The 22,575-nt window shown below is 41.6% G+C and overlaps 3 protein-coding genes and 1 long non-coding RNA gene across 4 annotated transcripts; all 4 read left to right on the forward strand.

The window, feature by feature from the left end:
- Positions 1-272: 272 nt before the first annotated feature.
- LOC142952568 (uncharacterized) lies at positions 273-943 on the forward strand. Its single transcript, XR_012954679.1, has 3 exons — positions 273-376; positions 624-660; positions 726-943. It is a non-coding gene; the product is annotated as an uncharacterized LOC142952568 (long non-coding RNA).
- Positions 944-4,664: 3,721 nt separating this feature from the next.
- Positions 4,665-8,195, forward strand: LOC142952598 (OX-2 membrane glycoprotein-like). The gene is made up of 6 exons (XM_076094419.1): positions 4,665-4,743; positions 4,897-4,986; positions 5,494-5,745; positions 6,001-6,327; positions 7,061-7,154; positions 7,243-8,195. Exons 1-6 carry the CDS (start codon positions 4,704-4,706, stop codon positions 7,277-7,279), a joined length of 840 nt encoding a protein of 279 aa, XP_075950534.1. The 5' UTR covers positions 4,665-4,703; the 3' UTR covers positions 7,280-8,195.
- Positions 8,196-8,720: 525 nt separating this feature from the next.
- LOC142953049 (uncharacterized) lies at positions 8,721-13,408 on the forward strand. The gene is made up of 8 exons (XM_076095117.1): positions 8,721-9,015; positions 10,322-10,660; positions 10,745-11,029; positions 11,110-11,145; positions 11,244-11,346; positions 11,490-11,534; positions 11,716-11,802; positions 13,390-13,408. The coding sequence occupies exons 1-8, from the start codon at positions 8,958-8,960 to the stop codon at positions 13,406-13,408; spliced, it is 972 nt and encodes a 323-aa protein (XP_075951232.1). The 5' UTR covers positions 8,721-8,957.
- Positions 12,558-21,638, forward strand: LOC142952597 (OX-2 membrane glycoprotein-like). Its single transcript, XM_076094418.1, has 8 exons — positions 12,558-12,714; positions 14,022-14,098; positions 14,239-14,368; positions 14,694-15,017; positions 15,507-15,836; positions 16,675-16,959; positions 17,141-17,242; positions 20,669-21,638. Exons 3-8 carry the CDS (start codon positions 14,299-14,301, stop codon positions 20,671-20,673), a joined length of 1,116 nt encoding a protein of 371 aa, XP_075950533.1. The 5' UTR covers positions 12,558-12,714; positions 14,022-14,098; positions 14,239-14,298; the 3' UTR covers positions 20,674-21,638.
- Positions 21,639-22,575: the final 937 nt, after the last annotated feature.

Consider the following 22,575-nt stretch of genomic DNA (forward strand, 5'->3'; position numbering starts at 1 on the left):
GGAAAAGACTTTGTGCACGAATGTGACTCCAGGTTCACACTTGTGATGGAGAATCAGACTGTGTTTCTCCACCTGACCAGTTTAACACCAGTGGACAGTGGGAACTACACCTGTGAGTGTTCACACAATGGTGGGACAGATATTCTCCATCTGAATATCACTGTGGAAGGTAAACACATTTTATGCATTTTGCTTTAAGGTTAAACAGAGCAAATACCTGTCGTGTTTCTGACAAAGACGTTTCTCTTTACACTGTTTCAGAGGAAGACACCGGCATGACATCACGCATGCAGATTCGAAATGTGTTGATCGGTGCAACGATAGCCATCACAATAACTGCAGTCATATGGTTGATCTACAGAGGAATACGTCATAGGTGAGAGTAACACTGTAATATTACTATTGTTGGGAATAACTTAACAGCATTGGATGTCTATAACAGTATAAATACCCATCGTGGTGAACACATATTAGTTGATATACCATTTGTTAAGTTAAAGTATATGTTTAAAATCTCAAAAATATGCAGATCTTGACTGTTATTTCCATTTGTTTCTGCTCTATAAGAATAGAGTGAATTAACATTAAGAGTGTTACTAATGCGTTGTTGTCTGGCCCAGCAGAAGACAACCAGAACCACTGAGCAGTCTTCCAAACACGGTACTGTATTTACATGGATGTGGTTCATCTGGCTTTAGTGATTTTACTAACGTGTCTTTCTGCAGGAGCCAGAAGACATCGAGCCGTACAGCACCTACATACAGAGAGAGAGCGGCCTTTATTCAACTCTCATACTACGATAACTGTAACAACAACAATAATCACTCACGCATGTCCACCACAGAGGACACACAGTCAGAGACGCTTCTGTAGAGCTGCGTCTATGTTCGCTTCTATTCCAAGTGAAATGAGGCCTGTTGTCCACGAGATGGCACTCTTTAACTCTGTGACGAATGTACCCTGTATGTACGTTTACTGTAATAATTAAAGAAACAATCTAAAAAATAAACAGTTAAAACTTAGTTGTTGGTCCCGTCTCTAAATCTAAATGTCTAAATGTGTACACACCAATTAAAGGAACACATATTCCTCTTCTAAATTATAGGAGATTGTGTCGTTACAATGAATGAGCTTCAATGTTCTTTCATTTTCAGTCTGCAAACACTTTTCATCCCCTGTTGTTATTGTTGTTCTCTCTGGTGCTTCCCTGCTAGCATTCCTCTTAATTTACAAAGGAAGTACAGACTGGGTCACAAGCGTTTGGTTTGAGTTTGAGACACGCCAGATTTGAGGGAAATAAGTCAGCCGCCCTGATTTAAACAGCAAATTCAGCATCCGCCTTTTTCAATGACATTCAATCAAGAACGTTGGCCTGGACGAGGTCCTCTGAGGCAAACCAAGCTGTCAGACACATTGAGTGTAAAACACCAAAGAAGACAGAGCTATAATGCATTCTAGGTTGAATTAAGTCCATTTAGCATTTTCTCAGACACATAGCTCGATTTCTACATCAAGTAGGCTACTCAATCAGCAAAACAAAAAAAGATTTTGATGCACAAGTTTGAGGTACACATTTTATACTTTATATTTCTTTAGCCTCCTACATTTCAGACAAGATGAGGGTGATTGTTTGGTTTGGTGCTTCTTGGGTTGCCGGCGCGTTAAACTACAAAACAAAACCAAGAAAACTGAAGTTATCTTGCGACTGACTTTGCAGGCTGTGGCTATCGATTGCTGCACCAAGATAACTTTGAAGAAGTGGAACATGTGACTAAAATAATAATAATACTCCCTCGTAGACACTCCCTGGTCCAATATAGATCATAGGGCTTTAAATTGGCTGTTGGTTGGTAAACCGGCAGCTGCTTATTATGCTTCCGCGTGGCATCCTGGTTTAATATTACAGGTGTCAGCACAGCTGTCTGGTAGCGCAGGTACTTTCCAGGTGTAATTCATATTTTGGAATAGATTGTTTTAAATTTCCAAAATACAATCAGCTGCTCTAGGACTCCTCAATATCAAGAGCTGCATCCCTATTGCACAATGTAGTCCATCTGTTACACACCTTTATACAAAATGTACAATCAAACCTGCAACGTTGCCACTTTGCAGTTGTCTAATCTTAAGGTTTTATAGCATTAATAAATGGTATAGTGAAAATGAAAATGGTTGATAATTGAGGAGGGAGCATCTAACGTTATTTATGTCCAGGCTGTGGTTAACATGCAACTCTCCCACACAGAGCTGTTAGGTTCTTTCCAACAGGGATATCAAAAGATTTAAGAGGAATTATATCAGTGACTTCCCCTCAGCGCTATTTTGTAAACAAGATTTCACAAGAGATTTAATTATGAGATCGTATATCAAATCAACAAACCTGCAGAAGCAAGGCAAGGCAAGGCAAGGCAAGTTTATTTGTATAGCACATTTCAACAACAAGGTAACTCAAAGTGCTTCACATAAAACCATTAAAAGCATCAAAACATGAGGCAAAAGAAAAGGAGATTTAAAAACAATTAAGAACATTCATTAAAACATTCAAAAACAGTGTAAGAAATAAAATGCAGGAGTAAAATGCAGGAAATTGATTAATATATTAATTGAATCTGGTTCAATTAAAGGCAGCAGCAAACAGAAAAGTCTTCAATCTTGATTTAAAGGAGCTGAGGGTCTCAGCAGACCTGCAGCTTTCTGGGACCACCCTCCTGGTCTTAGTGAGGACTCGAGCTGCAGCGTTCTGAATCAGCTGCAGCTTTCTGACAGACTTTTTACAGAGACCTGTAAACACACCGTTACAGTAGTCCAGTCTGCTGAAGATATGGGCAAGTTTGGACAAGTTTTTCCAAATCCTGTTGAGACATAAGTCCTCTAATCCTTGATATATTCTTCAGGTGATAGTAGGCTGATTTTGTAATTGTCTTGATATGACTGTTCAGGTTGAGGTCTGAATCCATAACTACACCCAGATTTCTGGCTTGGTTTGTGGGTTTTAACATCAGTGATTGAAGCTGAGCGGTGATTTTCAATCGTTCGTCCTTGGTACCAAAAACAATTACTTCTGTTTTATCTTTGTTTAATTGAAGAAAATTCTGGCACATCCAGTTGTTGATTTGTTCAATGCATTTACCCAGCCCTTGTATGGGATTATAGTCCCCTGGTGACATAGTTATGTAGATTTGTGTGTCGTCTGCATAGTTATGATAACACACTTTGTTGTTTTCCATAATCTGAGCTAGTGGAAGCATGTAGATGTTGAACAGAAGAGGCCCCAGTATTGAAGCTTGGGGAACACATGTCATTTTAGTCAGCTCTGATGTGTAATTAGCTACAGACATCCTGGCTGCACCCTCTTCCTTTCTGTTGCGCTTTGCTTTGAAGAGATGAGTCCTGCTTTTATAACTAGAAATATACAATCGGTTATAGCAACAATGTATCATTGACCGATTTCCTGAAGAACAGTTTCACGATTAGAAAACATTCCTTGTGTATGCGTCGGCATCGGAATGCATTGTGAGGGTTCCTGAGCATGACATCATTCAGTTAAAGGGGACACTGCTCCATACTTGTATTTTGAGTTTGTACTAGAACAGCTTTGCATGCTTTAATGTTCAAAAGACACATTATTTTTCTCTTGGTGTCAATTTGAAAACAGCCGGGGACTAACTGTGTCCATACAACGCTTAGCGGCACTAATACCAGCTACTGCATACAGTAGTAACCTTGGGACCTTTAAAGATTTTATAAGATTGTGTCATTTAAAATAGAATCATGGTTTACAAAGAACTCAATCCCTGTTCAACATGATTGTCTTACTGCCAAGTGGCCGCCATGATGAAGCATCCTCAGACAGGAACATTAGAGTTGATTGTTTCCTGTCTGGTAGTAATCCCACTAAAATACAATGAAAGCATGACGGGACACGTTCAAGACGTGACTGGGATATGAATTTGTAGTATTATTTTCTCTGTTTTATAAATTTGTTTCTTTGCCCTCTTGTCACACAGAAGTACAGTCCTGCCCCCTCGTCGAGGTGGACTTTTTCAAATGAGTTCAAGTTTGCTGGAGCGACAAATGTCAAGCATCACGTGTTTGTCATCACACTTACAGTTATGGGAATTTGATTGTGATCACATACTTTGCAGGGAAATGTTAAACCTCGAAACACCATAAGCCCACCAGCGACTTCTGCTTCGGGATTTTTTTCTGACCACTTACAGGACTACGGTACTAAATACAGTAAGTATACCATTTACTGGACTTCACTGTAATATTCAGCAGAGTGAGTTTCAAATGACACACTCATTTAATGCGACGTCACCCTTTATTTACACTGTTATCTCGCGTAGTCTAATTGATTTCTTCAATCAAATATGGTATGAATATCCATAAGGATATGTTTTACCTTGATAGCAGCTTCAGGAATGCAGTCCGTTTTTCAGATCATGTATATTCAACCACAGCCTCTTATAATGAGACTTTTCTCTGTTGAAGATACATTTGCAGATACATTAACAGATACATTGCAGATACATTAAATCATTCATTATTCAAAGTCTCAGATTATATGTTCATTGAGGTAGAAATATCAAAGGACAGAAATCCCCTCCCAATCGTCACCTTCTTTCAGTTTCACTCTGAGTGAAACATTTAAAGGCGGCACAGAGGCTGAAGTGAAAGAGAGCTGAGTTTACCACTAGAAGAAGATGTTGTTGATCCTGATACTTACTGCTTTGCTGTGTAGAGGTAAGTGACACTGAAAAGAAAGGGTGAGCCCTTCTGTATTCTCTGTACTACTGTTTTTTATATTCAAGAATACAATCCAGCTTTTTTTACATGTACTGTATGTATATGTTTTCAAGTCTGCATTTACTGACACCCAGCTGTTATTATTATCAGCCTCTACGTCGCAGATCACTGGCTATGGAAATAAAACAGCTGATTATGGCGGGGACGCCCACTATTTGTGCTCAGTAGCCGACTCCACAGGTGAGAATGTTCTTCTTCTTGCCAGTGAAAACGTGCCCGGTGGTGTGAGTATTCAGATCCTTAGCTCAGGTAAAATACCACTGTAGAAATACTCTGTTACAAGTCCTGCGTTGAAAATGTTACTTAACTGAAAGTATGTGAGTATAATCAGGAAAATGTACTTTAAGTATTAAAATAAAAGCATTGGTTGAGGTGGAACTCATTTTTAACAATATTTTACAGGACTGCAGCTAATTCAATTTTAATAATTAAAATAATTGTAGTTAAAAGCAGCAAATCCTCTCATTTGAGAAGCTGGAACCATGAAATGTTTTTGCATTTCTACAAAAAATTCAAATATACTATATTTTATAAGCTCTTCATATGTTTTGCATGAAAAGAAAAATCATTTATAAAGCTTATTGAAACAAATTGTGAAATAAAAAGTGTTTTTTAGCCGAACTGGGTATTACAACAACAAGCACAAAAGAGTAAATGTTTTAATTGGAGGATTACCATTCCCAACAGGTGTGGTCCAGGTCACATGGCAGAAGCTTTTCAATGAAGAGGTCATTGAGAATTTGGCAACCTACAGCAAGAGGTTTGGACAGCAAGTAAATGATCCTCACAGGGGGAAAGTGATCTTCACGCAGGCGTCTCTCAGCTCGACATCCATCACTCTGAGGAACGTAACATGGGGGGACGAAAGCTGTTATATTTGTTCTTTCAACGTGTACCCTGATGGGTCCAAAAGAAAGCAGACCTGCCTCACCGTGCAAGGTAAATTGTAGCAAATACACATGTGAATTCTGAAGGAAAATGTGTTGGAATTATCGTCTTATTCTGGGAATACAAGAGAAGAAAGAAAGAAAGAAAGAAAGATTAGAATTATACCAGCATTGTTTTTGCTGGTTGAAGCCGGAAATCAAGACTTTTTCTAATAGAGTTCTGTTCATTTTGTAACTTTTTATATGGCCTTATTTGTGTCAAAATGGCTTCAGCCCTCATAATGACAAATTCTAATTCTCTATGAAGGGATATCCAAGCTGAGCACGGAAGTGCAACCTCCTAAAAGTGATCGTGAGGACGAGGACGTGGCGGTTGTGTTCAGCTGCTCTGCTACAGGTAAACCAGCTCCAACCATTCACTGGAAAATCTCGCCGGGTGCCACCAGCTCAGACCAACCGCTGACCTCGACAGAAACAAACGGTGACCACACATTTACCAGCAGCAGGAACGTCACCCTGCAAGTACCTGCAGGCTGGACGGGACACGTGGACTGTCTGCTGAACAGGGGAGCGGTGGGACAAAGGAGCGAGAGGATTCCTTTTTCTTTACCTGCCAGGAAGAAGGAAGAGGAGGGTATGTCAATCATTTTGCATAGACCAGTAGGATGCTCTTTTATCCCCATCAGTCTCATTCCCATCTCGTGGTGAAACGTATCCTCATACAACGGTTTCGTATGATATCCAATGGAAAATGACTCATAATTCTTCACCTGAAGGAGGCTTTGTGCGTCATCGCCGATGGCAAAGCGTCGGTATTTGACCCCCTGGGAATGAGAATGAGAATGCTCTTTGGAAACCTATCTAGGGAACTCCCATTGTCTATCTTGTTCTAGTGTACTGGAAGATCAGCTGACTGGAAACTCCCCAGAAATTTGCTAAATATTCTGAATAACTCGAAGGGATGTCATTTGATTTTGGTGTGCCACTTAGCCTCTAATTATACCCATTAGTCATTTTCTGACACTGTTAAGAGGAAATCTTTATTATGAGAGGCCTGCTTGTGTCCCAGTACTCAAAGTTCCTGACTTGAGGAAGTCATGGAGTTGCAGTAAATGTTAATGACCTGAGCATGACTAAGAGCAAACAGTAAACAGAGTCAGCTGTGCTGTAATTGTTTCAGTTTCACTTCCGTCTAGCTTTCATGATCAAAGAACAGTAGAGTGAGTGAGACTCTCTGGAGGAGGTCATGTGGCAGATCTGGGAAGTTCATACTCGTGATCTAAAAGCAATGACTTTACCTTCCTCTTCTAGGGAAATGTCATTGACCTTTTCCCCATGCTGACTAGTCCTGTGTTGTTTGTCTCCAGGGAGAGGACTGTCTTCGGTAGGGATTGCACTTGTAATCACTGCAACTGCTGTGTTGCTCATTTCATTGGTTGCTGCTGCAATGACACGAAAAAGGTGAGATATTTGACAACGACATTTGGGAATGTACGTGTAGTATAATTCTCCTCATAATGAACTTTCTTTCTTTTTTTCTTCCTGGCAGGTTAAAGGGTACCAGAAGAAATGAAAATGTTGTATGAGCCTTTCACTCGAGCAATATAAAAATCTGCATTTTATTGCATCTAAACTGTAGAGGTGGAACGGTGAGTTAAGCTATTTTGGATCCATTTTCCACCGGTAGTTTTTAAATCTACCTTGTCTTTTTCAGTTCAATGCTCAGCACTTTAACAATTTATGGAGCTACAAGCAACTTGTTCAGGCTTTGCAGAAAGCAAAGGTTTAGTATTAGAACAGAGCGACTCTGAGGTAAAGTGAGCAGAACAATATGTGGTTCACAAAGAGCATAATTCACTTTTAGGCAGTTAACGTCGCTCTTATTCACATTTACTGTGATTGCAACATAGTCCAATCGTAAAAGTTTGCTTCGAACTATCTAGCAGGCTGATTATCAGCACAACAAGCTGATGAGTTTTGGTGAAAACAAGCAAATGTGCCGTGGAGCTATAGCGCCATCTAGTGAACTTTGTGGGGAAGAAGAAGACGAGCCCAAGTTCTCACCAAAGAATTTGGTAGATTTCTACATGTTGTTATTTTGCACAGCAAATTGGAACTGTTTATCTGAGTAAGTGATCTTTAAAGCCGACATGTGAATGTGATTATTGTATTGCAAAATTATCATATTTAAATCCAGCTATATGTATACTGATTATTCATAATATAGTACACAATAGATATGATATATAAAGAATTGTGTTGCACTTTAATGTTTAATGTTTGTGTACAAATGTTGTTTATTGCTCAACTGACTGTAAGGTTGTAACTGTGTGACATATACTGTATTTAAGTATTGTTTTGACTCATCACTGTCAAAATGTTCAAAGAGTTTCGTTTACTTTATGTTGTGGTAATTTATTCTCTGGCACATTGCATATGAATATGTATTTTTGTTTGGTTAGTAAAGCATTCATGTTTTAATGTTTAAAGTGATTTCACTTATGTTCACTACATGTTTTCTGTTGCTCTGGGTTATATCTATAAGACATATTTATTATGCAAATAAGCAGCAGAACAACAGAGTCAGAGCAGACTCATTGTCATTCATTCTATTCATATATATGACAGCGAGGGGTTGTTTCTTAATAATCTGGTAATAAACATCATGGGACACTGAACCACAGTTCAGAAACCAAGATGCCCGACTTCCCACCAAAGCACGTGTGAAAACATGCAAATAATCTTATCTTCCTCATCACTGCACCAAACCGTCACAAAGGACCTGAGAAGGAATGGAGAAATAAAATAATTGAGCCAAAAAACCTTCAGTTTAAATGTCTTTTGTTTTAATTCTATAATAATGCCCTTATTTATTTTCAAAGAATTAGTTAATGATTATATTAATACAGCACAAATTGCTGTGACAGAGGAAGCCAACACAGGATACTCACCAATGGTATTTATTGCTCAATGCACATCAACCCTGACATAATAAATGTATGGTTTTAATCCCTGTCAAACACTGGAAGTACATTAATCAAATGTAAACTCTTTTAAAATGTTGGTTAACTATTTATTGTTATTATTCATTCCATGCATTTGTATGGAATGAGTAGTTTGTCCAGCTATGTGTGTGTCCCTTTAATTATGGGGATATAAATCATGAGTCACAGGGACAAAGTTCACAAATGACTCATCTGGAGTTACCTGTGTACCTGGGCAACAGGAACACTTCTGGCGGTAGATTCAAATCATTATGCAGCCATGATGTCCCGCCGTGCAGTCCTACAGTTCCTTTGTGTGTTGGGAATCTTTCACAAAGGTGAGGAAGAGATGATACAGATGTGTTTCCCGACCTTTAGATCGAAATATGTGATTTGTTAATTTGATTGAAAGCACAGCTGTGTGACTCTCGTATGCTTATTGTATAAAGTTACGTTTTTGGCGCTTAATATGATTGCATCGATTACCTAATATTGTATCTCACATTTTGCAAATAAACGTCTTTTATTAATCAAACTCCGTCAGAACTGGACTTGCAGTATATTTGCTCATTACATCCACAATGAGAGCTGTTATATCCTGCTGATCTTTTTTCTTTTCTCCAGAACGGGTCAGCAGTAATATTAATGCTGTAATATTAATAATTATATATATATATATATATATATAGACAATTATTTTATCGCGCGTTAACGCGTTTTTTAAATTTATTATAATTTCTTTTTATTTTATTATTTTTTTTATTGAAAGACAAGAGACAATACATATACATAACAACAAGAGGATGACAAGAACAGTGGGATAAAAGCCAGCAAACATCCTATAGTGTGTGTGTGTGTGTGTGTGTGTCCTTGAGCCTTTTGAGATGGGAAAATAAAAATAATAATAATAATAATAATTAAAAAACGACAACAACAAAAAAACAGGTAAGTATTATTAATTTATTATTATTGTAACAGACTGTCTCATGTTTATCGTTTTGTATTGGAGATATGATGTCCCTTCAGGGTTGCCGTACAGAAAAGGCGACTTCAGCAGACACTTACATTTTAGTGCACCTATATGCTGAAATTCACGGTAAACGCATATTAAACGGCACAGATCGGGAGCGAGCGAAGGACTTTGAAAGTTAGCGGAAATATTAACGTGAGACAACATCCGGTTTCTTCAGACGAACATCCGGTTTTCAGAATAAGATGCCAACAAAGTATGAATTATATTCACATTAAGTATAAAACATGCTACCTGCATCTCGTGAACCAAATGTTATTGCCCTTTTGTTCATATAGCAGTACTTTTAAAATAAAAGTGCGCAATACACTACTGTTGAATTCATTATTGAACTTTGCCATAACAATGCGACTAATTGGGATTAATGCAAAAAAATCCATGCGATTAATCGCGATTAAATATTTTAATCGTTGCCCAGCACTAATATATATATATATATATGTATGTATGTATGTATGTATGTATGTATGTATGTATGTATGTATGTATATATATATATATATATATGTATATATATGTATATATATGTGTGTATGTGTGTATGTGTGTGTGTGTGTGTGTGTGTGTGTGGAGGTAGATGTGGATCCATCATGCACATGTTGTGTTTCCTGCAGGTCAAACCGCTCTGATCGAATCCCAGCACACCGTGTTGGCGGCTTTCGGAGACGACGCCTGCTTGAACTGTCAGCTGATGCAGTCTAAAGATGTCGTGCAGGTCACGTGGCAGAAGATCTCACCTGAGGGGAAGACGGATCTCGCTACCGACAACAAACACTTTGGTCAGAAAGTGAACAGTGGGTTTCAAGGAAGAGTGGAGTTTAAAGCTGCTGGACTGCAGAACAGCTCCATAGTGATCAGGAACGTGACAGACCAAGATCAAGGATGCTATCTCTGTTTGTTCAACACCTACCCTGATGGTGCCCTCACTGGGAGAACATGCCTCCAGCTCTATGGTGAGAACCTTGCTGCAGACACTTCCATAATCCTCTTCTCTGTAATATCACCACTAACAGCATTTAAACATCTTGTCTTTGCAGAGCTGCACGAAGCCGTTCTACATGTCAGAGAATCAAACTCTGCTGAAGAGGTACTTGTGTCCTGCTCGGCCACAGGTCGACCTGCTCCCACCGTGACGCTGACTGTCCCCCACTGCAACTCCACCAGCATCACCAACACCAACGGCACAGTCACCGTCACCACGACAGCTGTGCTGTCTCGTCTCAGTGACAACAGCTCAGTTGGATGTGCAGTGCGAGTGCTCTCCTGTCCTCAGATAGAGGTGTATGCGGAGATTCCTGAGGTCAAACAGTCGTCTGCTGATGGTGAGAAACACTTCTAAACACACTGATTTATAACTTGATGAATACTTTCTGAGCTCAAGTCTTTTGTTTTTACTTCCCAGGTTTTGATGTGGGATCTGGATCTGATAATGATTTCAGTAAGTTAACCTTTATGTGGTCTCACGTCCGTATCAACATTTGATCTGTAGTTGCTTTATGAATGTTGAGTCTTTTTAATTTCCCTCTTTTCTCACAGATATATGTTTGATCATTGGGTTGGTCTTTGGAGGGCTCTGTGTTTGTGCTGCTGCTGCTGCTGCTGCCATCACCGTCCTTTATAAACAGAAACACCAGAACAGGTAACTTTTAACTTTTAACTCATCACCTTTCTTGTATAATACCAGTGTCTCACAGTTCATATGGTCATGACTCATCCAAATCTTTTCAGACAAAATCCACAAGTGAATGCTTGTTCAACACCGGCTTTTCTTGAATCCGTCAGTGTGTCACAAAGTGACAACGAGGAGAACAAGAAAGACTCTCATGAGTGAGTCAATTCATTCATTTTTCTCCGTTGTAAAAACAATTCAGTCCACTTTGTCTAATTTGTGGCTTTACTTTTCTAACAACGTGCTAACTTGCTAATCAGAACTTCTGTTTCTGAACTGCGTGTTTATCCACATCACTGTTGTTCTGAATGATTTCTGACTAACTGTTTTTATCTGAAGGCCAACGACACCTTTAATGAACAAACCGAAGGAACTACGCCTCAGGACGTCTACTGGAAAGAATAAAAAAAGCGACCACACAAAACGGTCTGCGCCAGGAACAAAACTTGATTTCAGTCGGCTCCCACAGAATACAAGACTGAAGTCCCAAAACGAAAACAGCTGAAAAGTCCTAAATCCTGATTCATTTTTTGTTACAACATAGAGAACTTATCAGTTAATGGATAATAATTCCAGCAGATCAAAAAGATTCATGTTCACAGTAGTTTTGATTTTTGAAATATCTGTAATTCATTTGTATTCTTTGTTTGTACGTGTTTTTATTTGTTTTTACTTTTATATTTGTTCTTTTTGTATTTAAAAAAATAAATAAACTGAATTTTGAAACACGGCCTTTTTACTGGATTTAAATATTGAATGTGTGTGATTCTTGTGTTAAAGGAACATTCAACAAAATAAGAAATGTGTCAGCAGAACACGATGTCATCTAATAATCAAAATGATGGCTTCAGCATGCAATTGTGGGCTTTGAATACAAACCATGTTTATCATTACTGTCTGAAAGCAACATTTAACAAAATAAGGGTTTTGTGCAAAAGAAAGTCTCTTAAAATCTGTTGTTTTACATCTCTGGAAAGGACTTAATGAGCTCCATGTGATGATCAAACAGAACATACTGCAGTTCAAACACCAGCAGAGTAAGAAACCCAAGATGAAATGTACCTCACAGAATGTAAATTGCATTTTTGCATGAGAAGTCTGCTGCAGGTGTTAAGCAGCAGATGCACAACATGGCCACAGGAGGTCCTGCTCTCCTCAAATATCCTGCGGAAGAGTTGATGCCGTTTGAGAAGTCAGGGAGTAAAATGCGGCGGCAGGAAACTCGACGCAGTTCGGTGGTAGTTTAGTCTCTGCAGCATGGATTCTCCTGCTCCAGTCTCACGCTACCTGTAGCTCAGACACCACCGGGAGCTCACTTTGTCTTTCATCTGTCAGCGGGTAAGTTCCGTCTTTTATTATGAAAGATTCTCCATTTTTAGTTTAAATGTAAGAAGTTATTTCTTTCTTAATCCATGAATGTCAACACACCTTAATTCGTTTGTCTAGCTTGTTTTATGGTGACACTTCTCAGGACCTGACTATGAAGATATGGATATATTAAAACTTCTTTTAGAGTTGTATTTTCAACATATAATGAACTCATATGCCTGTTTTACATCATGAACATACACCAGAAAAAAATCAACTTGTAACTAAATTAAGTATAACTTTGCCACAAAATATTTTACTTGTGTCACCCTTTTTATAAACATTTCTATTTTAGGTTACATTGCCATAAAACCTGTCAAGAGACATATGTACATCCTCAAAATTGGCTTGATTATGTGAAATAATGATAATCTGTTCAAGAAATCTCGCATGTCCTCTGACTGAACCAGCTGCGCTGCACATCTGGATGTATAGGGCCAACGTTTAGGATCCAGGTTGCCAGTCTGGTTTCAGTCCCTCTCTTGGTGAACTTTGTATATTCAGCTCAACTGAATGTGACACTTACTTTCCTTCGGCTGTATCTGCTTGACTTTCACTGACTATCTGGAGAAGACTTGAGAGTTGCAGTGAGACATCAGTGGCGTTTTTTTGTAGTGGAAACGTGATTTAACTGTTGCCCAACAGGAGCGTGCTGCAAGCTTGAAGCCAGATGGTTGGCACTGTAAATGAGAACATGACGCCCATAAAGCTCTGAGGTCTGGACCTGGTCTTTCTTGTGGTTTTTAGGCGGTTTGGTTGAGTCTGATCAAAGGCCAGTTGATCCCTGCTGTTTCCACTTTTGCAGGATGTAGAGAAATGATCTGAGAGTAGAATTATGACATTTATTGTATTGTCATCTACACACAATGTGATGTTTAAAGCCAAACAGCAGCTGGGCTCGGCTGGTGCCTGCAACCCCACCCACAAACACAGCCACTATAATTTCTTTGAGGTAGGATTTTCAGGTATTGATCTTGAAATCTCGCGGTCGCCGCTCTCTAGACATCAAAGTGTGGCAGTTTGCTTTGCTGCCGGATGATTGTGGGTTAACCGGACAGGGTGTGTGCATGCTGTGGATCATCATGTAAAACCTCCAGGTGATGTTTCATGAGTCAGCAGCTGTTGTTGTTGATGCTAACACATTGTATTTTCATGGTAACCAATGTCTCAAAGCTGCAAAAAGGTTCATTCCCTTCCAGGGAGTGTAATCCGTGATGATGCTGAGAGGATGCTGTCATGGCTAATGTCATCCTCTGGCTTCATGTTTCCCATTACAGCAGACAGTAAGATGCAGCTACGACTGTGCTGACCAGCAGCAGCTCAAACAAGTCACGACACTGGACAGCTGACGGGGGTACATCTGCATCACATCCTCATGCATTCACACTTGTGTCATTGCTAATGTTTTACTTTGCGTGTCGCCACGAGTTAGTTGTAGGTTGTTGGTTGTGGTTTGGGCTGTTTTTAGCTCTCTGACAGGGTTTGTGTTTGCAGCTGCGGTCTGGAAGTGATTCTGGCTCAGCGTGTGAGTTGGTAACCCAGCCTCAGTGTGCGATGTGTGGTCCTGCCTTGTCCCTGTGTCTGCTGCTCTGGATGGTGGGAATGGGAGTTCCCGGGACGCAAGGTACGTTCTGCATCCGTTTGGTGCTTTTTTGGTTTTGGTGAGAGAGAAAGATCTAATAGTGAGTTCAGTTTCCCTGGCACTGAGTTCTCTTGGCAGTGATGGCAACTATAACTAAGTACATTTACTTCAGTTCTTACTTATTGTTTTCATTTTCTGCTACTTTATACTTCTACGGCACTACATTTTAGAAAGTACTTTGTGTAAAGTGAAGGACTTTAAAATGTACTGGAGCTTTCATTACATTGATACTTAAGTTAATGTTCTCAGTACCTCTCTCACCACTGTATTACATGAAATTTAAATGCCATATGGTCTCTGAACTCAGGTCAGGTCACGGCTCCTGCCAGTCTGAGGGCAGAGATAGGTGAGTCCCTGCTGCTTGGCTGCAACGTCAGCACGGAAACGGGCGGAACCGTCCGGCAAGTGCGCTGGCTCAACAGGCACAACAAGGTCCTGCTGGCGTACCAGCCAAACGTGCCGGTGCTCGTCAGCCATCAGGAACCCGACGTGCAGCTCACCGCCTCTCACAACGACGCCAGCTACATCACCATCAAGAGGGTGCGGCCTGATGACGAGGGCTGCTACCGATGCATCTTTGATGTTTACCCCATTGGCCCGCTGGAAGGCACCACGTGCATCAGCATCACTGGTCAGTCTGAGTTCAAATCTCATCTAAAGTTTACTTCCAGAGATTCCCGTTGTGTCAAGAATCTACTGGCCAAACAACTTAATCAGAGTTGGCGCCTCACATCTGTTATCTTAAAGAACACGTTATCTTCAATAAACATCTTTTAGTGCCGCAGCTCACACTCAACATCTGAAACTTTTTAGGGTCACAGAGGGTGTTTGTTTTTCTCACTATTCTCACCCATTATGAGACAGGAAGTAGTAGGCTTGGGTTTGAACTAGCAGACCAGCAGGGGGGAGAGCCCACCCACCCAGCTAGCCTTGGCACTTCCTGTTGTTGCTAAAAAATGTGGACACACATTTTTAATGAACCCAGCCTCCTCCTGTTGCACACAAGCAGAAGTCCTGTAAAGTTTTTATTGTACAATTTGAGGCCAGCAGAAATCCACATCCAGTCATCTTCATTTTCCTGATATTAAGATTAATAACAGGAGCATCCTCTTTGTCCCAGGCAAAGTGCACCTGGAGGGCAACAAGACGGCCGTGAGCGGGATGCCGGCCACCCTCTCCTGCTGGTACAACCTCCCCGAGAGGGTGCTTCAGGTGCTGTGGCGCAAGACGGCCGAGCAGGGAGACTCCACCACCGTGGCCTTCTTCACCAAGCGCGGCCACCAGAAGACCGAGGAGCAGTACAGGGGTCGAGTTAGCTTGAGCCGGACCCTGGGCGACACCCAACTGACCATCCAGGCGGTCAAGACGGAGGACGAGGCGTGCTACACCTGCGAGTTCCACACATACCCAGACGGCACCAGAAGAGACACCGCCTGCCTGTCTGTTTACGGTGAGCACCTGAACTATCTTTAACACTGTATGCAAGGTAGGTGTTTGGATCTAGCATCTAAAACGCACATTACCACGGCTTTCCAGTTTGTTCTCTTTGCGAAAAGATTTATTATTTTATTACTAGTTTGCAATGACTGTCTCTACTGTAGATTGGCCTTCGTATAAATACACAAAAGTCAACAACAAAATACATACAGAACAGCATAAAAAATTGTTTTAGTAATAAATTCGTTTTTGAGGAGCTTTAAAGAAACAGTTCTGTCTGAATACAAACACTGAACACCTTCGGGATTATTTTCCAAAGGATCTTGACGCGTATTGTACTGGAAATATACTGTAAGCTGAAAGGAAATGTGTCTGTGTTTTGGGGTGATAAGGTTGACAGAGGGAGGGTGTCACTGAGGGGAAAGGGGTGATTAATTTGGGAGAAAGTCCAGGGGATGAGTGGTTCATTGTCTCCCCAGACACAAGGCCTCAGTGTGTGTGTGTGTGTGTGTGTGTGTGTGTGTGTGTGTTTGTCCTTCTCCTCGCTCTGCTAAACAGGCTTTGTCTCAACTGACAGAAGATCCAGACGCACAAACACAACCACACAGAGTTAGTAAAAGCTGCTTTGCCTCTGTTTTCTGGCGGCCCGTCGGAGGACAACTTGTGTTATTGTGTCCTGGGGGGGAGAGATTAACAGGCGATGTGCCCTGTCTCTCCATCTCTGCTTTCTGTTGTCTGTGGTTGGCAAGCTCGGACAAAATACAAACAGGCTGCAATTATCACGGAGAAAAAAGCCAACATGTGCTCAATTTGACTGAAGCAGCCACTGAACACAATCTTTCTCTCACCAGTTTTACCCAAACCAGAGGTGAGTCACGTGACCTCGCCCTCGGGGGTCGCTGAGGCAAACTGCACCGCCCGGTCCCGACCTGCAGCGGAGATCACGTGGAACATCGGCGGGGACAACCAAACACTTGGACCGCCCATTTCATCCGCCTACGACCAGGGCGACGGCACGACGCTCGTGACGAGCACGCTGTTCTTCCAATCAGCACTGCTCAATGAGCTGTCCGTCAAGTGCTTCGTGCACCACCCGGGTTTGGAGAAACCCCTGACAGTGTCCCTCAACACAACCGGTGAGGAGCTCGTAGATCCTGTACTAAGGAGTCCAATTAATCCTTTCTCTGATGTCTCACATCTTATCATATTACTGCAGTTAGAAGTCACAAGTGCAACGACCTTTCCTTTTAGTCCAGATGTGATAAAGCATAAACAGTGATTTAACTATAAGTGTGTGTGTCTGTGTGTGTGCTGCAGTGGGTCCAGCCATGGTCATCCTCCTCTCAGTGTGCGGTGTGGTCGCGGTCCTCCTCCTCTGTCTGTGTGTGTGTCTCTGCAAGTGCTTCATCTGCACTGACGGTGAGTCACGACTCTGCAGCTTCACCTCCCACATTCACTCCTTCAAGCCACATTCACTCATGAACGACTTGACAAAATGTATTAACAGTTTCTGTCCACATTTGTATGGGTGCCATTTAATTACAATTTCATTTAATCCACCTAAAACAGTACCGGTGAATTACAGAGTGTTTGCAGCAGCTGTGGGCAGCAAGGTCATGCTTGTTCTCTCGTGGTTTTCCAAAGGCATTCTGGGAAGTGCACAGGGTTGTTGCAAAAGAGTACATTACAGCATGTCATCAAAAATGACTGTAACTCCTGTTATGAGAAGGTGGATGTTTTCTTTTGAGGCTGCCAGCAGCTCAGGAAAACGTGGGTGAAGAAAGGGAAAAAGAGGCACTTTGAGTAAATCCTAAACTGCTTCAGAGTTCAGCAGAAAACTGAGGTTGTTGTGGGAAGCTCTCAGGAGCGACTGTAACTGTAAAAACCGGCCGAGCATTTTGAGTTTTCTTCTCTATCGTGGGACAAAAACACTCTGCGCAAATGCAGCGCATTGTTTGTCTTGTGGCCAAGTTTTGAGAGCCTCTTGTCGTTGTAGTGATTATGATGAAGTATTTCTACTGGTTACATAAACATCGAGAGCATGGTGGAGCATTTAACAGCTAAAAACAGAGCTAAAAGGACTCATGTTTACAATGTTTACTGAGGGAATAAATCAAGAGAGAAGTCATATTCTCATAGACTTCTAAACAATCAGACTAATTTTGCGACCAGAGAAGTCGCCCCCTGCCGGCTTCAGTCACTCAGCTTTGGCCTGGTAGTTCAGTACAGTACAAAAGTTTGGAAAGAGATCTCAGAGGAAGTGAATGCGCTGCGTGTTGGTAAAGTGAGAGTGAACAGGAGCGTCGTCACCATGAAATACCTCACGTTGCTCTGAAAACACACACACATTTGAAAGGTCAACGGGGCTCTCGGGAACTCTCCACACCGAGGTGGCATTGCTTACTCGTGTGTCATAAACGCTCTCCTGACTCCCGTTAACACCTTTCCCACAATGCTCTCCGGGTGTCGTGGAAACAGTGCGGTGCCAGCGTAATGTGGCGTGTGGCCCACAGCCCATTTCCCCTTTATCTTAAATTCTCTGCCCACCGAGGGAGAGGCAGGGAAAAGCCGAAGTTATCGCGGCAATGACAGAAGCCTTGGCTGACGTCGGCGCTTCTGCCGGCCAAACAAAAGTCGTAAGGGGAGAAAAACAAAAGTGGGAGCTGACGCGTCGAGGTCAGCGCGGTCCCACGGATAATCTCGATTTGGCACTTGTGAGCAAACCGGAGCCATAAGAGAGATCCCAACTAATAAAGTTCTTCTAGAGCAATTAATTTCCCAAAAAGATTTAAGAGTGTCCTTTTCCCTGCTCAGCTCCTCCTCGTCTTTGTTTTCTTGTGCGATAAGAAAGTAGAGGGCACATACGCCCATTTTCCTGATGTCTCAGAGATGGAAACACGCAGACACGTCGCTTTAATTTATTCGTCACCTCCCCATGTCAAGCTCCAAATTCCACATTCGCCCGCAACAAAGGCGTGTTTGTGTTTTTCTCACGTCCCAAATGTTTCAGACAGTAAGGGACACTCTTGTCATCTTAAATACTGTATTCGCATGTGATTGATGGTGTTGAACCAGAGCTTGCTCGAGCATCTGTGGGATATCTTGAATAGATGGCAGCTGGGTCACTGCAAAAATAGATTTTTCTCAGAAATAAAACACCTTCCGTTTGCTTGAGACTTTCCACATTGCTTGAAAGTCTTTCCTCATTTTCAACTGTGTGGATCCTGAGTGGAATACCAAGTGGTTGTGCTGATTGTCGTGAGTTAGCAGCCAGAATAAAAGACCCTCTTTCTTTTAATCCTCTGGACTGTGGGGGAAGACAGACATTAGAGGCCTGGAGGAGGGAGCAGTGACAAGGAGGAACACGGCTCAAAGTTGAGATCCTGCCCAGTTGATAACAACACTCGACTGTACAGACACACGCGTGCTGTCTTTCCCAGCCTCGGCTTGGCTGAAGTGTGCCGGGAACACAGGCTTTTACTGTGATGTGATTCAGAGTTCAGTTTAAGCGAGGAGAGCTGTGATGCCTCAGTCCTTATTTGGAGAAAGAACACAAATACTGAAATTTGTCATTTGTCAGTACTTTCATTTTGTACTGCAGTTGGTGGCAAATATCTCAAATATTGGGACGAAATACTGTAAAACAAAAAACTCTCTGCATAACATACACCACTAAAGGGGGGGGGGGATGCTTTTGTTGTAACGTGGGTGAACTGACCCTTTACGACACCACAGAGATACGGTGCATTTAAAGTGCGGCGGAGACGTTCCGCTGCAGAGAAACCCACTGTGGACGGCCTGAAAAGTTGTGATGTCTGCGGCCCAAGTTGAACCGCGAGCCGGCCACAAATAGGTCCCTGTGGTTCCCTCCTGAATCAGTGGGCGTAATTCGGCCTTCAATCACGGCTGGGAAATAGGGCCGAGGTTCTTCCAGTAAAATGCTGCTCGTCTATTTGTGTTTCCATGTTTTTTGTGGTGTGGCCGGGGGTTGAGATGTACAGACTATAAGGTGCAGTGGTGGCACAGCTTTAAGAGCAGGGAGTTCACCTCAGATAAGACGCGTGTTTTCAGTGGCACCTTTTAATCTGTAGCACCACAGGAAGCACGGGGGAGCAGCCATACCCGGCCATGAGGGCAGAACTCAACTGAACACAGTTGCTCCTCAGAGATTAGATATAGGAAAACACAGCGCACCTTGTGTGTTAACAGGATGCTAGTGACACCTGCTGCTCGCACTGCACTCTCTTTTTCAGTCGCATGTTGTGGCCTCTGCAGTGTTTGATTGATTTTCCAGGTCCTTCTGCCACACACTGAACTTGCCACTCTCGCTCTAATTGGCTTTTTTTTTCGGGCCACATGTGTCGATTCAGTTTACAGGCTGAGTGGGCCACCGCGAAATAACTCGCATTGCTGCCACATGCACACTGAGGAGTGGCAGGCCGTTAATCACGGCGGAGGAATTCCTGTAGTGTTTCATTATTTTAACTTGTTGGAGCTGTAATCTTCATTGTTACAAATCAAAAATAGGATTTATGGCCTGTCCTGTTCGCATTTAGCTGCAGAGAGCTGCTAGCGTGACTCTTCGTCTTTTTAAGATTCATGTCTAATTATAATAAAGAGTTGGAGAAGATGATACCTTTTGTTCTATTATTATAAATGTCACTGCTCAACCTTTTACCGGTGGAACCTCAAGGGGCGCTCTGTCAGGAAAAGGGCGTCGCAGCCCGACAGGACATCCAGACTGCTGAGGAAGGATTTGTGTTGATTAATGAAACGTTGTGGAAAGTTTCTGACCAACTAACAAGAATGTCTTTTCACTCTTTTCTCTCTTTTCTCTCCGTCCAGACTGATTCGGAGGCCCGACGTCACCGCTGCTTTGATGAAGGTCCAGCGGCGCTCTGAGCCTGACCTAGCTGCTCAGCACCGTGCCCTCCAGCTCAGCGAGCAGAGGAAGGGAACAGAGCTTTTTACAGAACTGAGCCAACGCTGCTGGTTCTGCTTCCAACGAGCTGGGAAGATCCTGCAAGTGCATGAAACACATTTCTTTTGACATTTACCACAACGTAAACAGAACTAAAACCACATTATTTAATGCTACATGTTACACTTACAGTATAAAGTGTAGTGATGGATGAAATGTTGCTGTGTGTGTGTGAGATCAATTCTCAGACGTGATAAGTTATATACTGTATGTATATTTTTTTCTATTACCCAATTAGTGGGAGTCAGTGAGACAACCATTTTTATAAACTACTGTAGAAAAGAAGGATGATTAAAAGGACGCCGTGCCAATACTGAGCTCGACTTACAAGTTACAGGAAAGGAGGCTAAAATCTGACTTTTAGTGAACCAGCGCTGCTGTGACTCAGACTGAAAGGATGTATTTGAGTGGGGAATAATGAAAGGTTTGTTATTTATAGCTGCCGTGTTGTGCGGGACAGAGAAGGGTGGTTGACGTGTAACCCTTCGCTCGGTGGTTCACCGCCTCAACGATGAACCCTGCAGCTGTGAATCACTGTTTGAGTGAGACGGAGTGTTGTGACATTGTTGTACAGTATTTCATGACTTACAGAGCCGCGCTGTAGGAAACACCAGTGTTAGAATCTAACTTTTTATTTGGGAAAATATTAATGTAGGCCTATGGGCTGTGTACAGCATAGTCAGGTTTGTTGAAAATATCATTTTAATCTCATTTATCAGGAAAAAATATTTTCTAATAACAAGTTGTTGGATGGTTATTCAGTAATTACCTGTATATAGAGAGGATTATAAGGATTAAATGTTAATAAATGCCTATATTGAAGTAAAAAAAAAACCTTTCTTTCTTTCTTTCAGTGATAATAATAATCACATCTTCAGTATTCACCTTTTTTAATATCTGTAAGACTTGATAACTAGTTTTCTTTTAAATAATCTGTTTTTTGGAGATATTGATGAGGAATAATCTAAAGTTTTCCTTTTGAATAATTCCTCAAATTCCTAACTGAACTCTCCGAAGCGGCTTGGATTCTTCAGACATTGTTGGGTTGTGATGTTTGTGGACTGTATGTGGTACAGACACCAACATGTTTCACAATACGAAACTCATTTCCTCCACAGCCCACTCCAGTGACTTTACTATTTCACTCTCAGACCTTGTGAGTGGCACACCGGCGTCTTCATGCCTTTTTCTATAATGATCTATGACTAATGTCAATATTTAAAGCTTGAAATATCCCCAAATTAACACACATCCGGTTCCACAATTGAGCCTCACGCTCAAGCAATCATCTGAAAAACACATTGCAAAGTAATTGTTGGCATGAAATTAAAGCACTTCATGAGCACGAGTATGTTTTTGTAATGTTTATTTAAACTTGACTTTTCCTCAAACTGAATTATTCATCCTGTTTTGGAAATGAACCCTGAATTGAACCATAGTAACGTTTCCCCGAAAGACATTTTTTTTCCCGCTTACAGTTTCCACAAACCTCACAAAGACAGGAAAGGGAAAGTAGTTCCTTTGTTGCTTGGAGGCACTTGACATATTTATTTTTTATTTATAGCAAATAAAAACAGCGGGGCTCATCTGGAGGAAACTGCTAACCTTGAGTGGACTTCACGATAAAATCCCTTTTGTTTTGGTCCCTCTGTGGTTTTATGGAGTCACACTGGTCAGATATATTAATATGAAGTATTTGGCTGGTTCCGTTTTGAGTTCAGAATCCAGAGTTTTACTCTTACACCACTAGATGGTGACCATGTGCGTTTTC

Source organism: Anarhichas minor, unplaced genomic scaffold, assembly GCF_050575085.1.
Source record: "Anarhichas minor isolate MPS153535 unplaced genomic scaffold, ASM5057508v1 ptg000018l, whole genome shotgun sequence".
Taxonomy (NCBI): domain Eukaryota; kingdom Metazoa; phylum Chordata; class Actinopteri; order Perciformes; family Anarhichadidae; genus Anarhichas; species Anarhichas minor.

What these genes read in the sequence shown, in the direction of transcription:
- LOC142952598 (XM_076094419.1), top strand. Translation starts at nt 4,704, where the DNA reads ATGTTGTTGATCCTGATACTTACTGCTTTGCTGTGTAGAG. An exon ending in GACCTGCCTCACCGTGCAAG is followed by an intron (nt 5,746 to 6,000) that starts GTAAATTGTAGC and finishes TTCTCTATGAAG; the next exon opens with GGATATCCAAGCTGAGCACG. An exon ending in GCTGCAATGACACGAAAAAG is followed by an intron (nt 7,155 to 7,242) that starts GTGAGATATTTG and finishes TCTTCCTGGCAG; the next exon opens with GTTAAAGGGTACCAGAAGAA.
- LOC142953049 (XM_076095117.1), top strand. Translation starts at nt 8,958, where the DNA reads ATGATGTCCCGCCGTGCAGTCCTACAGTTCCTTTGTGTGTTGGGAATC. An exon ending in GTTGGGAATCTTTCACAAAG is followed by an intron (nt 9,016 to 10,321) that starts GTGAGGAAGAGA and finishes TGTTTCCTGCAG; the next exon opens with GTCAAACCGCTCTGATCGAA. An exon ending in AACATGCCTCCAGCTCTATG is followed by an intron (nt 10,661 to 10,744) that starts GTGAGAACCTTG and finishes TTGTCTTTGCAG; the next exon opens with AGCTGCACGAAGCCGTTCTA.
- LOC142952597 (XM_076094418.1), top strand. Translation starts at nt 14,299, where the DNA reads ATGTGTGGTCCTGCCTTGTCCCTGTGTCTGCTGCTCTGGATGGTGGGA. An exon ending in CACGTGCATCAGCATCACTG is followed by an intron (nt 15,018 to 15,506) that starts GTCAGTCTGAGT and finishes TCTTTGTCCCAG; the next exon opens with GCAAAGTGCACCTGGAGGGC. An exon ending in CGCCTGCCTGTCTGTTTACG is followed by an intron (nt 15,837 to 16,674) that starts GTGAGCACCTGA and finishes TTCTCTCACCAG; the next exon opens with TTTTACCCAAACCAGAGGTG.